The 16,924-nt window shown below is 43.2% G+C and overlaps 1 protein-coding gene across 1 annotated transcript in view; it reads right to left on the reverse strand.

Moving 5' to 3' along the window:
* The window catches only part of EBF2 (EBF transcription factor 2), a gene marked incomplete at both ends in the record, with an annotated part of 191,899 nt that overhangs the window by 32,518 nt on the left and 142,457 nt on the right, over positions 1-16,924 (reverse strand). Inside the window, 3 exons of the mRNA XM_082616105.1 lie at positions 5,352-5,478; positions 6,403-6,533; positions 8,057-8,174. Coding sequence (XP_082472231.1) covers positions 5,352-5,478; positions 6,403-6,533; positions 8,057-8,174 — 376 coding nt within the window. The remainder of the gene's footprint in view (positions 1-5,351; positions 5,479-6,402; positions 6,534-8,056; positions 8,175-16,924) is intronic.

Below are 16,924 nucleotides of genomic sequence, written 5' to 3' on the forward strand. Positions count from 1 at the left end.
ATTGCTTGATTATATTCCTTCCTGAATTAATTCCTGATGCTCCTTGCTAGCTTTTTAAAATTAATCTTTATTGGAGTACAGTTGCTTCACAACGTTGTGTTAGTTTCTGCTGTACAGCAGAGTGAGTCAGCTACATGTATACACAGATCCCCTCTTTTTTGGATTTCCTTCGCATTTAGGTCACCACAGAGCACTGAGAAGTGTTCCCTGTGCTATACAGGAGGTTCTCATTAATTACCTATTTTATACATAGTAGTGTATATATGTCAATCCCAATCTCCCAGTTCGTCCCACCCTCCCTTCCCCCCCGCCCAGTACCTTGCTAGCTTTTATTTGGGGGGGGGGTTCTGCTTAATTTATAAGATATCTAATGTTCACCTGGTTATCCACAATGTATAACATAATGGCTGACAAAGAGTAGGCATAAAATGAAGTTTGCTGAACAAATGAATGAATCTTTTTATATGTAAGATAATATGTCATCTGTAACAAATACGTTCCCAGTTAGTCCTTTTCCTTTTGATTTAATGAGGGAAACTTAGACACGCAAAAATTTTCTTTTTATGTTATCACATATTTATGCTTGGTGGTTTCTGTCTTTGGGATCAAGATTAGCAAGGCTCAATTATAATAATTTTTTAAATGCCTACATTTTTAATTAAAAATATTTAATTCAAATATGTTTCAGTTTATGATATGAAATTAGATATCTAACCTTTTTTTTTAATGCTTAACTAGTTGGCCCAACACCGTTTGTTACACATTCCATATTTTCCACACTGACTTGAGATGTCTCCTCACCCATACAGATACTTCTGTATTTATACTATTCGTGTGTACAAAAACTGTTTATTTTTAAGTGTTCTCTCCTGTTGCATGACCTTTCTATATGTTCCTGCAAAACCCCATATTCTTCTAATTATTGAAACTTAAAATAGGTTTTAAAGTCTGGTAGGGTGAGGCCCTCTCATTTTTCAAAATGCGGGGTCCTACTTTAGCACCTTTACTCTTACAGGTGGACTTTTGTAAAGTTCCCCCTAACATTTTGTTGGTACTTTGATTGGCATTGTGTTAAATTTATTCATTAATCGACATCTTTACATTATTAAATCTTCCCACCTCCCCACCAGCTGGAAGTATTCTGTCCTTCCTCTGAACTCCCTTAGCACTTTATACCTTTTTAAAAGTCACTTTTCTAAGCTCTACCCACCCAATTTCTCAAACCTGAAACCCGAGAGTCGTCCCCTCCCCTTCCTTCCCCAACCTTCACCCCATCCAATCAATCATCAAGTCCCGTCAATGTTACCTCCTAAATTTCATCCACTTCTGCCTGTCCCCACCACCAGCACTCTAGCCAAGCTGCCATCATTTCTGGCTGGGGCCACCACACTGGTCCCCAACTGACCTCCCTAGCTTCCAAGCCATTCTCACTGCAGCAGCCAGAATACTCTTTTAAAAGGCAAATCTGATCATGGCACTCCCAGCTTTAACTATTCCAACAGCTCCCCATGGCACTTGGGATAGAGCCAAACAAGCAGCCTCAACCCTCTCTTCCAGCTTGAACCCAACCTCTCTTTAACATTCTTTCTTCCTTGTTCATAGTTGCCATCAAATATATCCCATGTTCTTTCCTACCACAGGGCCTTTGCACATACTGTTTCATGTGTTTGAACTGTCCTTAACCTTCCCTATCATTTTAAGATTCCTCTGACATATATCCCCAGCATCCTATACAACTCGTCACATTTGTAATTCCTTGTTCAAGTCAGCCTCCGTGATGATAACAGTAATAGCAATAATAATATTAATAATATACACCTTTTGAATAATAAGATACAGTTGCTCTCTATTTCAAATGCTTTACATGCAGAGGTGCTCTAGACCTGGTGTGTACCAGCTCATGAGAGCAGGTTGTTAAATTTTCAGGAATGCTGTGAGCTAGCTGATGTCATACTGGTAGCTTGAAATCAGCCATGGCGAGAGTACCTGCACCATGGAAATCAGCAAATGCTACAAACCAATGCTCCCCCTCCCCTTTTCCCTGGAGAGCTGGCTGTTAAACCTTTACCGGCACACCACTGTTGCCATGCACTGTATTAGTCCTCATCACAGGTCTGGAAGGTAGGTAGCCCATTTTCTAGATGGGGAAACTAAGAGGTTAAGTCACTCCTACAAGATTTAAAACTATGTAGAGGCCAGCCAAGCTGTGCATCCAGCCAGTCTGACCCCAGAGCATGAGCAGCTCATGTTTATTTCACTATATCATAACGTTGAGGAAGGAAGGTTCCCCCTGGTCTGACTGGTCTGCAGCGTCCCCAGCACAGAGCACAGGGCTGAGCAGAACGGGCACTTTCAACTGATATTTGCTTCAGGAATAAGTCAACGATGTCTCAGCACACCAGGAAAACAGAACTATTTGCCGACACTGCATTGCTAAACAGAAGTCACCAGACAGGATGGCCAGAGCCCTGAGTCCTTGTTCTGACTCCACACTGAATTCAATGGGCAAGTCATTTCTCCCTGGGTCTCAGTTTTCTCACCTGCAACAGAGGGAGTTTGACCAGATGCTCTTCGATGTCTCATTATCTCTAAAATTTCTGGATTTACATGTAACATAACATCTATTATTTTTACTGTTATGTGGGCTCCTTTTTTAAAAAATCAGGCTTATTCCCACCTCTCAGGCTGTCATCTGTTCTCTACCTGAGACACTTGCCCCCAATTCATTGACTGCCAGGTACTATTCTAGCTAACGCTGGTGAACCAAACAGAAAACACAGCCCCGAGGAGGTCCAGGGACAGAGGAAATGTGAATGGAGAGGACAGGAGGTCAGAAAGATAAGGACGGAGGCAGACAGATTTCCACACCTGCGATACATGTCTCTGCTCAATGCCCCTTCCTCAGAGAGACCCTCCCTCATTCTCTATCCCGTCCTTGTCACTATCTGAAATTATATCATGTATGTTCTTGTTGTCTGTCTCCCCCTCTAGAATGCAAGCTTTATTAAGATGGAGGGCTTTATCTTGCCCACTTCTATATCCCAGAGCCCAGAGTGGTGCCAGCCCATGGTAGGCATGTAATAAATGCTCATTTAAATGACTCAAAAACTATGTCCCTTTGGAGCTAGAATAGTAAATATTTTATTGCAACTGCAATAGAGTCTTCCATAGAGCCACAAAAAAAGGTAACCCAACCAAGATGTGCCTATCGCAGAGAGAAAACCTCAGAGGCAAAATGTTAAATATATACCTAAAAATCACCCTCTTCCACCTACTCCTAACTGATATCTAACCTGACATTTACGCTTAAACAAGAACAGGAGGTTAAGTCCAAATGAGAAAGAATACACTATAATATTATTAGAAATTCATAATATGTCTGATATAGTTTCTTGATTTCTATATTTCTTTCTTTCCCCTTATCTTCTCTTCAAAATAACAATATTCTAGTTGATCTCCCTGCCCTCAGCTGTTCCCCTAACTCAGTCTTTATATATCAACAGCATTCGTTTTTCCTAAGATAACAGCTTTGAGTTACTCTCCCTCACACAGGAACCTTCAATGTCATCTTAGATCTTGCCAAATTAAGTCCTAGCTCCCATACAAGGCCTTTTTTTCATTTTTTAAAACAGTGGTAAAATACACATAACAAAATTTACTTTTTTTTTTTTTTTGCGGTACGCGGGCCTCTCGCTGCTGTGGCCTCTCCCGTTGCAGAGCACAGGCTCCGGACGCGCAAGCTCAGCGGCCATGGCTCACGGGCCCAGCCGCTCCGCGGCATGTGGGATCCTCCCGGACCGGGGCACAAACCCGCGTCCCCTGCATCGGCAGGCGGACTCTCAACCACTGCGCCACCAGGGAAGCCCCAAAACTTACCTTTTTAACCCACTTCTAAATGTGCAGTTCGGTAGTGTTAAGTACATTCACTTTGCTGTGCAGCCAACCTCCAGAACTTCTGCATCTTGCAAAACTAAAACTCCGTACCCATTAAACAACAATTGCCCCCATCCCCCCAGCTCTGGTAACCACCATGCGACTCTCTGTCTCTATAAACATGAACTTTACATCAGTTCTCCAGGCTTTACTTCATGCGACCCTGCTTTACATCACTTCCGCAGGCTTTTTTTACGTCTATTCCCCAGGCTTTTCGTCATGTGACCTTGTTTAATGTCACGTGACCCTGTTTTAGGCACCATACGGAACTTTTTTTTTTTTGGCGGTACGCGGGCCTCTCACTGTTGCGGCCCCTCCCGTTGCGGAGCACAGGCTCCTGACGCGCAGGCTCTGGACGCGCAGGCTCACTGGCCATGGCTCACGGGCCCAGCCGCTCCGCGGCATGTGGGATCTTCCCGGACTGGGGCACGAACCGGTGCCCCCTGCATCGGCAGGCGGACTCTCAACCACCGCACCACCAGGGAAGCCCCATACAGAACTTTTGAGCTGTTTTATGGTTCCTTCCCTGCCATGCCTAGCTCATCTCAGCTAAGTTCTGGTATAAGTTCTACCTAAGTGGATCCCCACAGCTGTTGAACCAGCCTTCTCTCCTCCAGATATAAGCACACGTCACCCTTTGCACCTTTGCACGTAAGAGTCCCATAGTTGAAACTCTCTTCCTTTTTCTCTTTACCTATCCAAATCCTCCCCATCCTTAAAAATGGTCTTCAATTTCACCTCCTCCTTGAAACCTCATCCCACTACTCTAGTCCACATTAAGGTCACTCTTCCTGAAACTCGTATTCCATTCACTGGAAATACTAAACATTTTGAACACTCTAACTCTCCTGCTGTTCTGTGCAATGTACCATTGCCTCTTCCAATAGTTTCTAAATTTCCAAATAGGGACCATGTCTTCTATGTCATTGTCCCTTTAACCAGATGGAAAAAAGTAGTAGATACAATGTAGGCATTCAACAAATATTGAACCAATTAGATAATTTCTACTTTCATAAAATTTTAAAATCATTTGAATCACTCTGCAGCATCATTAGGCAACTTTCTTGAATCCTTTTCAAGAAAATTTAGTTATAGCCAGCAACTTTGTTGAATTTTTTAATCTGATTTGCTTGGATAAAAATCTATTCTAGCATGGTTCCAGCTGAATTAAATTCATAAGGATGGACTCCTGAAATGAGGTGCCATGACCATCTCCCAGACTGCAGAAATTGCTTACATAAAATACAAATTTAGAATCAGGTTCACATGTCCCCGTTCAATGCCTATCACCCAGTCCACACTTCCCACACCGGTAGAAAGACCTAGAAGAGTTAGAATGATTATAAAGTGTAAAGAGTAGGAACTAGAGCAAAGGTGAACCGGGAGCCAGTCTCCCTTGGAATCATTTTCTCACCCACCTGTGTAAATGAACCTCCCTGGAGCTCCTTTGCAGAACTGTTTGGATTTATAAGATAATGTCACTTCTACTACTCCAGGAATGTGCCGAGGAGGAGTCTGCACTCTGATGGCATGAGGAGTTATTAGCTGAGGAATGAACAGGCAGAGAAATAGAATACCTATTATACAAGTTATCATGGAGATACTGAGCACAGGAGCATCTCCTGCTGCTACCCCTCCCCCATCCAGGGCAAACTGGTGCACTCATGACACCCCAGATGCTTTGAATGCCCTGTCCCTGTGTCTCATGTGTTTCTCTCTCTCACCCTGGAAGTTCCTTTCAACCCAACCTGTGTACGCTTCCCTTCCTATCAGCCCAGCTCAAGCCCCTCTCACCTCCTGTGCCCACCCCGCCCCCATCCCTGTCATCATTCCCTTCCCTCGTTCCTACACTGCCATGACCTCGCAAATTGATTTGGCAATTTCTGTTACAAACTTAGCACTGTTGCATATCTTTTTGTAACTTGTTCTGCTGCTTTTCTCATTATCACAGTAGAAAAATTGGAAATTACAGAAAAATAAAGAGAAAACTGTTAACATTGCATAACCCAGAGACAACCGTTATTCATCTTTGGCATGTTTTCAGTACTCTTCTATGGTTGTGTGTTATATAATTAGATTTTACATCCATAGATACTGTTGTCCTGGTTTTTTTTCGCTTAGCATTATAGCATATGTTCCCTTTTCCTGTGCCATGAAAAATATTTCAAATAAAATTTTTAAATGAATGATGACACTTCATCATTTAACCATTCTTCTATTATCCAGTATCCAGCCAGTTTCTAATTTTTCACAATTATAAACAGTACTGCAGTGAATATTTATCTTTTTTAAGGGATCCATGCCTGCAGTAACCTGTGGCTTACGTGTCTTTTAATCCTGGTGCCCCACTTATAATAGGTACTCAGTAGTGTATGTTCCTGCTGCTGGCACTGCAGAATTACTAGTTTCCCCAGATCAAAACAATCTTTGGGGCAAAGAAAATCAGGGAAGCGAGTTGCCTTCGCCTACCTCACTCCATACAAGCATAGTCCCAAACACCACTTGGAGGCCATCAAAGAAGTTGTCCCCAATGATGATGACCATGGCTCCTCCGGTGGTCCAGCCTTCACTCGGGCTAATGGCTTTGATGCATGGAGTAGCTAAGAAGATAGGAAAGAAGAAGTCAGGTTTGCCCTTTGGTGGTTGACGTTTGGAGTTTGGGGGCTGGCTTCTCTTGAAAGCTCTTGGTCATCTCAGAAGTTCAAGTTGAGCTTTGCTGACTTACCCTCATTCCCTAATTGGTTGTTGGTTTTCACCAGGTCATTAAAGCCTAATGAGTTGACCAGTATATATGAAAATGGCCAATTGTGCAAAAGGTGCTTTTAAAACTCTGTTGTTTTTCCCCATATTTTAATAAGTTGATCACACTACAAATGTGTAAATCCCTTTTCTCTCCCCACCTCCTCTGTCCCGAGATGTTAAGATCTACAAGGTCTGTTAATGTGCTAGAGAGAGAAGGAGAAAGCAAAATCTATCAGGGTTGAAGGTTTTTTTCAGCTCTATCAAGAGACAATTTCTAATCACTTGCCTAACGTTGTAGGAAGGATTTTCCCTCCTTCTTCCATATGTTCAAGGCCTCTGGACTTTACATCCCAACAGGAACCCAATATGGTTTTCAGGCCATAACTAAAGTCAATCCATCACTCCATTTCCAAAGTTGACAGGGTCAAAGGTGGAGGAGAACTTTGGCAGGACTCCAAAAACATGAACCCCCTTTGAACAGCCAGCCAATCACATCCAATCAGTCAAAAGAAACTGGATGGGTTCCTAGTTCTGAACCCTGGGATTTTCTTCCCCCCTTTCAGTGCCCACTGTGGGAGAATTAACACCACTCCAAATTCTTTACTGATTCAATCATTTTCTTTCAGTTCATTAATTCCTGTTTGAAACGATACAAGACACATTTTAAGGGCCAAGATGGGGTGGGGTCTGGTGGGCAGTATACAGCAAGACATCACACTAAAATAGGAGGCCCATTTAGCCATTCATTCTATATTACAAGAGTTGAGTTGTACACTAATGAGTTGAGGAATGGGGAAAAAAGAATGTAGATGGGATTTACTTAGGTTTGTCAGTTATCTTCCTCCATATACTTTATTTTCTTGGACAACTTGAAGTTTAACAGTTACCAGTATTTCTAATTACTTTAACGCACTTGGAAAACTACCCAGAGCAGACCATGATTTCTTCTTGTCCAAGCAAACAAAAATCAATTAGTGTCAGTTTCATTCTGCACATTGTTTTGTTTTGCCCACAATCTGTTTAAGGGCACATCTGACACTTATTCATACACGTCTGGCACGGTAATGTTCCTGTTTAACTAAGATGTCATAGGCCTACATTTGCCTGAAATGCCCCTCTAGCAAAAAAAGGAAAAAAAGAAAAACCCACAGAACTGAATGAAAGGGCCAGTGAGGCATGGGGGCCTGAACATTGGCTGGGAGATGTGTGGGGCTTACATGAAAGCAGGCAGAAGTCACTGTTTACAGCTGCATTTTTAAATCCACATGGTCTTGTGTACTTTCTCCACTCCTACTCAGAGACATCAATTTGAAATTCAAACAAGGAAATCTGTGAACATCATTTGTCTGCCAGGCTCAGCCTGGACAGCAGAGAGCCCTACCTTCGGATGGGTCCAGCCTTCTTGCTCTCCGCCCGTGCTTTGAGTTGTTATGAACAAACATGTTGTCGGAAACAGCCAGCACGTGTCCATCCACGTTCACCGTTGTTGACAAAACGACCTGCAGATTTCAAGGATAAGAGGTGGGGGGGGGGTGAGTTAATTTCTCAGAAAGTCATAAAAGTTGCAAAATGCTTTTGCCAGACTTCCATGAGGCTAACAAGAGACAGACCAGAACTTTGGGATGAGCCATGCTCCTGGCATCTCAACAGGTTAGCCTTTTCCTGTAACAATAGCAGAGCATCCTAGAAAGAGACGCCGCCTTTCGCCCATGTGCTATCACGTATTTGTGCTCCAACTATGCCCGGGTGATGAAGTGTGGAAGCTGGCAATCTGACTGGCTGGTTCTAGGAACCTCATCTCTATCAAAGGACTTGGACGATCATTCCCAGGTGACCCTTCGGGCTGCAGTCAAGGAGCAGATTGTGCGTGGTCAGGAAGCTAAGACGGAAACACCAGCTGGGAGGTCATTTCTCAATTTTCAGGAATGGGTTCCTGAACATCTGATGTGTGCCAAAGTAATGCTGGGGTATGGACATGCTGCCTGATGTCCTGATGTACCTGGTGTCCCCCATGCTGGAGAGCAGCGGCGGAGATGCTCAGACCTTGGGTGAGAAGGTAAGGTTTCGGAATTCAGTGTTGAAAATGTAGGACATTTAGCATCTAACCAGACGAAAGGGAAGAGATGGGTGTGGAGTAGTGGAAGGGCATGATTTAAAGTCCAACAAAACGGAACTCAAATCCCATGCCTGCTACTTCCTAACTTAGAACCTTTGAAGAATTATACTTAACCTTTTCGGATGTCCACTTTCCTTATCTGTAAAACATACACAATGATGCCTATCTTGAGGACTGAATGAGATAAAATAAGGATAAAATGAGAAAATAAACGTAAAGCATTTATGGATGAGTTCCCATCCTAGGTGCCTCGCCCCTGCCTTGTTTGGCCAGTCCATAGGACAGAGGATATTACTCACTGAGCCCCTCCCACAGGGGAGGCTCCAGCAAGGGGGACTCAGGGGCTAGGTGACCACAAAAGTTACAAGGCATAGTCCCTACCCTCAGAGAGCTTACTTGCAGGTTGGAGAAACATGGCAAACAAGCAAAGCAAGTAGCACACAGAATGAGGTCAGATTGAGTTCTGTGTGTGTGTGTGCTGCAGATCAGGGTGCAGGAGGAGTTCAAAGAGGTGGCGACCGGCCAAGGAACAGTGGGAAAGCACAGCAGAACTGCGTTGACTTGGGCATATCCACCACCTACTTACTGACCCAGGAAGGTGAGTCATCCTAGAAACCAGTCTACTTGGTAGTTACACATGCCATTTTTTTTTTGAGAAAGGAACTTGTTACATACATATTCATGTATATGTATAGGCCGGAGGAAAGGCATTGAATAGATATGTAATGAAGAGCTGTGTTTAAAAATGGCTCTTCCTGTCCACTCCCAAATGAAATTCACTGATATGCTACTTGGAAATTTTCTGCCATCCCTTCCTTACTTATTAAACAATGTGGGGACAAACCTTGACCCTGCCTTACTTCTTAACATGAAAGAAGATTCACTCCACAGCACTTAAAGTTTTTTTTTTTACTATGAATTATTTCAAGCAAACAAAATAAATAGAATGAACCCCCCCTTTTAAAGTGAAATTTACATGCATTGAAATGTACAAATCTTAGCTGCACAATTTTGACAAAAGGGATACAGCTAGGTAACCCACGCCATATCACAGTATAGAACATTTCTATCTCCCCAGAAAGTTACCTGGTGCCCCTTTTCAGTCCACCCTACCCTCTACCCCTTGCCAAGGCAACACTCTCCTGAATTTTTTTAACCTTAAATAGGATTTCAGATGGTATCTCTAAAAGGAATTTTTATATGTATTGTAATATAATAAGGGTTTGGGAGAACCCCTAAACTCATGAGTCCACAAAGTATTTCACCTAGCCTGGTGCCATGGCATAACAGTGGCATACAGGAATTTTTACATGGACATAAATGGCTGTGCTTACCAACTCCAAAGCATTCCCTGAGCTCCTGGTATGTATTGGGTATTATTATGTCAGGCCCTAGAGATTCTAAGACCACAGAACACTGTGTTCCTGGTTGGCTAGTGTCTCTCCCACACCTCAGCTCCTCACTTGTGACGGCACCACCGATTCGGTGTCCCTGCCTCCCTGTGACACCAGAATGAACTTAAAGGAAACTCCGTTGTCATTCAGAAAATTCTATCAGTGTAATTGCTCACAAGTCAGGGATGCAGCCTGTCTAGCGCCAGGTCTGTTTTCAATTGTGTCCATGTTAACATGGTAAGAGTCTGGGGAAAGGCCTTCCAGAAAGTTCCTATCCTGCAGTGGCAACCATAAGACAGAGACATCCATCACTCCCTGCAAGGGCACGAGGCACAAGCTCTTATCAGGGCCTCTCAGCAGAGCACAGGATGGAATCATAGTCAAAGGGAGAGAGGGGTTAAGATGAACACGAAAGCTGAAAGCAATCACCTCTGTTTCTGCTTATCCGCAGAAAATAATAGGACAAAGCGGAGTAAAAAAAGAGGAATCGGATCACTTTTGTAAATTGTGTGCGTGAATGGATTTTCAGAGACATAGCTGTTAAGATGCAGGGGTGGCAAAGAAGGTAGGCTCCAAAATCACTCTTAGTCTTTGTGACTGGAAGGATGCTGATTTCATCACATTATTCAGGTAAGACCAAAGAAAGAGTATGTCTTAGTTTATATGCATAAAATACCACATCCACTCCTCAGCTTAATACTTGCTGTTCCCTTGATCAGGAACACTGTTCCCATCCTTCAACACACAAGTTAAAAAAAAAAAAAAAAAAGACATAGCTGTCATCCCTGGAAAAAACCAAAAACGAGAGGGTGCTTCAGGCTTTAACTGCTAACGAGCTGTGCTAGGCGCAGGAGGGGAACCTCAACCTGTGTGAAGATGATGCGGATGTGAAGAGCGTTCTCTCCGAGACCACGTTAATTCATTCCACAAGCTCCGTGTTATACTGTACTTGAACGCTCCTCGTGCATTCCTGCCACAAAATATGGGGCTTTCTTGAGCCAGCTGATTTCATCATTGTCCATTTGGGTGGAGTGAGACTTGGTTCCAAAGAGAACATTTCCCGAATGACATACCCTGATGGTTCAGATGCACTTCATTATTTTCTATTAACAATGGAAATAAATTTTAATCTCTTGCTGGCTAGCACTGGCCTCTCATGACAGCAAGGGAATTAACCTGAATTATTTCAGTGTCTGCAAAATTTATTACAAGAATTTAAATTATGTCCAAATGTATGTGCGTGTGCCTGTATATATATAGATATGAGGCAAGTTCCCGTTTTTAATATTCCAAATATCTTAGACTTTGAGGGATCTAAGAGAGCCTGCCAATTTAACTGAATTTATAAAATGTAAAGGATTTGATACACAAACTCCACCACGTGAAACCAGACATGTTTGGTGGTGGTTCTTTTTTTTTTTAGGAATGGTTGTTTTTCTTATACATGGAGACACACACAAATATTGACTTTTCCATACACTCACTCTCCTTCTGGAAGAGTGAACTACATTATGGAGGTGAAGATCCATTTGGTACATTCAAAGCTTCGAGTTTAACTTCCTTCACTGTTTTCTGATGAACGATGACAACACTGATATTATTCTATTCAGAGAAGTTAACGTTTCTGAATGTTTGAAGACTGAAGGAAGTGGACTGTGCATTCCAGCATCGTCTCCCTCCCAGGCCTTCCCCTTCCACAAGCCAACTTCTTTCCCCCAGTGAGTATTTCCTGGGTCACGAAGGCTGACCTTTTCCATCTGGAGTCAATCAGTCAACCCCTGACAACTTCCTGAAACACCTCACTCCATTTCCTGTTCTCTCCCCCTTCTCTCTTTCCCCCTGGTTTGCTTCACTCTTCAAAACTGCAGGCCACAGCAGCTTAATGTTAGAGGGTCAGACACAGTTAGACTCCAAAACACTACACAAGGACACCTTTGACCTTCAAAAATCTTTACATCTTAGCTAAACAAATCAAGGTCAACATTTCTTACCATTACCTTGTTAACTATTTGTAGGCATCTTTGCCAACGATCTTCTGATCACAGACTCATCAATACCATACCGCTTGTTCTCCTAAGATCATAAACTGATCTGTTTTAGAAGTAGTGAATTTAGTATTGACAAAATACCATTCATATTTTAGATTGAGTTACCTGAAACAAAAAATCTCGAGTATTATAATAAACATATGGAGAGTATTCCATCCAAAAGGACTTCTCTGTCTCATCAGTGTCTCCTATCACCTAAACCTGATACCTAGTCTTCTATACAGCTGTCAGACTCTCTTGGCACTGCCATTCTGCTGGCACAGCCCGAAAGGATGCCAGTTAGGAATACAGATGTCCATAATTTGTGTGGGATGGACCCCCAGCTTTTGCTGTTGACACTGGTGACAGCTTTCATTTGTTTCTCAAAGTTGGTGTATCTGTATTTCAGCTCAAAGCTCCAGTAGGAGAGTCTGCAGATCTGAAAACTAAGCCATTGTAGACTAGAGCTCTCCTCAACTGGTACGCTCCAACTCAACACAAAAGCAACAACCAATTATATTCATGCAAATATCATTTATGACACGGTAGCTTTCATTCAAGGTGTCAAGAAAGAGAAGTAAGGATCTATTGAAATTGCTTGCATTATTTTAAGCGAAAGTAGTTTTTCACATTTTGCCACTCCTCATTTTGTTTAGCGTGATCTCTAATTTTTGGTGAGGCCAGATCAATAAACGCAGACCAACTGGTGCGTGACAGTGTAGGTTCCATTTTGAATCATCCAGTTAAACGGCAGTTTTAGCTGATTATACAGAGGTAGAAACGTGAGTAAAAAGTTTGTATTTCCCCTTGAAAAATACAAGAAAGTTTTAAGAACAAAAGCTACAACTGTGTGAGCAGTCCACTCAAAGTACTCAAGAAAACGGATTGGCTTTCTCAAATTATATTTTCCTTCTCATTATCCAAAAGCACTCCCATGTCCCCCACTCTAATAATTTATACAAAGCAGGAGCTGAGTTGTAAAGAGCTCTTTCCTGCCTATAAAAGGCCACAGTGGGAGTTACCCTTTAGGTGGACACATCCGTTAATCTGCCTGTACAACTAATTTTCCAGTAGAGGAGCTGTTTCTTTGGCATCAGAATGACAGCACGTGGCAGGAGGACTTCTACCACCCTGATTGATTCCCACCATCTCTCCAAAATGTCTATGGCTCTTTGGAACATCACATTTAAGAAAAAAAAATCCATCCTTCTCAAAGCTCTAACCGTATGACTTAGTTGAATCAGAAGAATGACCAGCTTGGATACTACTCCCAGCCAGGCTTTCTCAGCTCATACCCAGGTGTTCCTACAAAGACCCTAAGTCTCATACAGGAGGGTAAAAGAAAAAGAGAAGTCAAAATGAAAAAGGTGTGGAATGACTAAATGATCTGCTCTTTGAAACAGGCGAGAATCCCAGTGTCTGTACTTGCTAGAGAATAATCACATTGGTTGGAAACCTCCCTGTATGGATCAGAGTCGTTGCTTTGAAAACACACCCAATTCTACCATTAGTCAGACACATTTCCCCTCCATTTCAATGAGGATCATGTACCTTCTAACTGCAGATGGGGCGTTTGGTAGTTTAATCTCAGTTAAGTTACAATAGGTAGCATTTATAGCCCACTCGACGTGGAAGACTCTGATACCTACTTACAAACATGCGTACACCAAGCTAAATAAGATGGCCTCGAAAATCCCTGTTATTTTGCCAAGTATGGAAAAAATTCTTTATGACATTTTACATCTGGAAATGGACTTAAATTCATGATGTGCTTTCCCCTTATAACTGTTCGGTTGCTATATATGTTATTTCAGCTTTCCCAAAGCATAACTATTATGTGGGATTTTATTTTCCACCTGTGGAAGGAGGAAAGAAACGCAGAGACGACTAAAGGGACAGAGAAAATCAAGACAGACTTCTGGTTGTGGTGGGCAATCAGGTTTGGAGTCCATATCGTGAGAAGAAATACTCCATTGATGTTTTTAAACACTGGCGAGTTCTCACATTCGACAAGGGGAATCTGATGAAACAATTAGCCTAAGCCTCCGTAATTCAACCCAGGCAAAGAACAAACAAATTGGCTACTGCAAATTGTTTCTCCCTACCTCTTTATTCTTGGCACACATTACATTTCCAAGCCAGATTGAAAGCCCGGATTTTTCTTTGTTACTAGACTTCAGAGTCTCCAAAATTACCTTTAAACACCTACCTACCCCATAAGTATGGATTTTGTCATCCTTTTTTTTTTTTTAAGAAATTCCCAGCATTCTTAGCAATCGCTGGTGTTTCATATTCCCCAAGGTTACATTTTCTGTTCAGTTGAGTATCAAGTAGCAAACGAGAGAACGCAAAGTTGATTGCTGCTGAGACAGATGTGGGGCGTTCTGGAGTTGCTCACAGCAAGGGAGGGGGCTGTGGCATTAATGACATAAGTCCCGAGAAGATACATTCGTAAGTCACCAGACAGCGCTGTGTTTCAGTGAGTCAGAGTTATTTTGTGATCTTCCAGGCACCATGCCACATGCAATGGAAGCCTACAGAAAACACTGTCACTACCTCAAGGCGTTTACCATGCAACTTTTTTTTTTGCGGTACGCGGGGCCTCTCACTGTTGTGGCCTCTCCCGTTGCGGAGCACAGGCTCCGGACGCACAGGCTCAGCGGCCATGGCTCACGGGCCCAGCTGCTCCGCGGCATGTGGGATCTCCCCGGACCGGGGCACGAACCCGCGTCCCCTGCATCGGCAGGCAGACGCTCAACCACTGCGCCACCAGGGAAACCCCCTAGCATGCAACTTTTAAAGCAGAACAAACACTACACATAATCAGGAGATATTACTATGTGGTAATACATAATTGAGGGCTGAATTATGTGGCCACTGTATCCTCTAGGAGTCCAAAGGTAAGAAAATTAACCCGAACTGAAGGCAGTAACAAACAGTTTTATCAAGGAAATGAGATTTGAGATAGGGCCTTGAAGAGCTGAAAAACTTTTATCATACAACCCAAGGGTACCAAAAGGATTATTCTGGCAGTAAAAAAAAAATTCTAACTGGTGTAAGTGGAGCAGTATGCCAAAGGGCATGTCTGCTGGCATATTTTGGCAAGTTTGGCTTAGGATGGACACCTTTTAGAGCTTGTTTTTAAAAAACTAGTTGAATAGGTACAGAAATCAAGTGGCAATTTTTTTATCCTGCCTTTTAGGTCATCAGGAAGCCCAAAGGTCATTGACCTGCTTTACAACCAAATTTCTCTTCATCTCAAAGGCCAGTGATGCTTGCTACCATCTACCCTACATCATTTTATTCCATTGAGGGCAATGCTTGTCCCATCTGAAACGTATGCCAAGAGGGATGGTTATGGTCCAGGGCAGTATTTTACTAGCAAACATTTTGAGGCTCACAGGGGAGCCTTAACACATTCGATGCCATTCTTGATTTGGCTGGGCCATTCTCTTTCACCAAACTCTGTCCCTAGGGACCTCGTGAATCACCTGTCATGCGTCAAAACCCAGGAGCACGTAGGCCCCATAAGCAGCTTAAGAATCTATGCACTCTGATTGTGAAACTAAGAAAGCTTTGCTTTCCAGGAAGTTCTGCATCTGATGGTCCTGGAACATGTTCAAGGGTAGGTTTTAGTGCCCAAATTTGAGTCTCTTAAAATGGTGGAGCATTTAGGGTTTGTTTCCACCTAACTGAAATCTGACATATCCTTTCCCAAGGGTTATATAGGCAACTACCTGCTTTTGTGTCTCTCCTTTTCTCCCACAAATAATTCAAAACACAGTTCCTGTGTGAGTTGGTCAAAATTCTTAAACCCTAATTCTTGTCCCCATGTGAGATAGCAAAAGTAGGGGGTGATGGGGGTGGGCAGAGGATATACTGTCCAACAGGCAAGAGCTTGAAGTTACCCACAGAAAGCTTTTCCCAAGCTTAAAGCATTAGACTGGGCAGAGGATCCTCAGGCCTTCAGGGGTTTTCTTCTGACTCCAAAGAGATAATTAGTATTTCTTTTGTGTGTGTGTGTGGTACGCGGGCCTCTCACTGCCGTGGCCTCTCCCGTCGCGGAGCACAGGCTCAGCAGCCACAGCTCACGGGCCCAGCCGCTCTGCGGCATGTGGGATCCTCCCAGAGCGGGGCACGAACCCAGGTCCCCTGCATCGGCAGGCGGACTCTCAACCACTGTGCCACCAGGGAAGCCCCAATAATTACTATTTCTTAATTTGGACTCGCTGGTTTGTGCTATCACCAGATAATGGACCCACCTGTTGATCAGAGACGCCATAAGTCAAGTGCTTTTCATTCTGTGCTTTAAAAGTGTGGCTCAGTAGCCCAGCAACCTTCACACGGTGGGTGAGATCACAGAGCACCTGGGGTGGATCTTGAACTGAGAGACTTGAACTGAAGAAACCTGCAGGCAGCTGGAGCTGTATTAAATCTTTACCATTTGGAGTTAATTTAAACTCTCGTTTCCCTCTTCACGGGTGTGAGAGAAATAGTCACCATTCTTTTTATTTAAGGAAAATAGATGGTGATGCCATTAAAACGTTTTATGTAAGAGCTGGGGTTTAAGAAGTCATACGGGTTTGTTGGATGGAGCTTGGCCCCGTTCCAAGGCATGAGTAGCCCTGCCCTTTGCTTTCGCATCGTTTAGTCAAATAGACGAATGGCCGCCACCCAGCTGTGTGGACTAGGGGCCCTGCCATCCACGTGAA

This window comes from Mesoplodon mirus (genome assembly GCF_964341445.2).
Source record: "Mesoplodon mirus genome assembly, chromosome: 1".
Lineage (NCBI taxonomy): Eukaryota > Metazoa > Chordata > Mammalia > Artiodactyla > Ziphiidae > Mesoplodon > Mesoplodon mirus.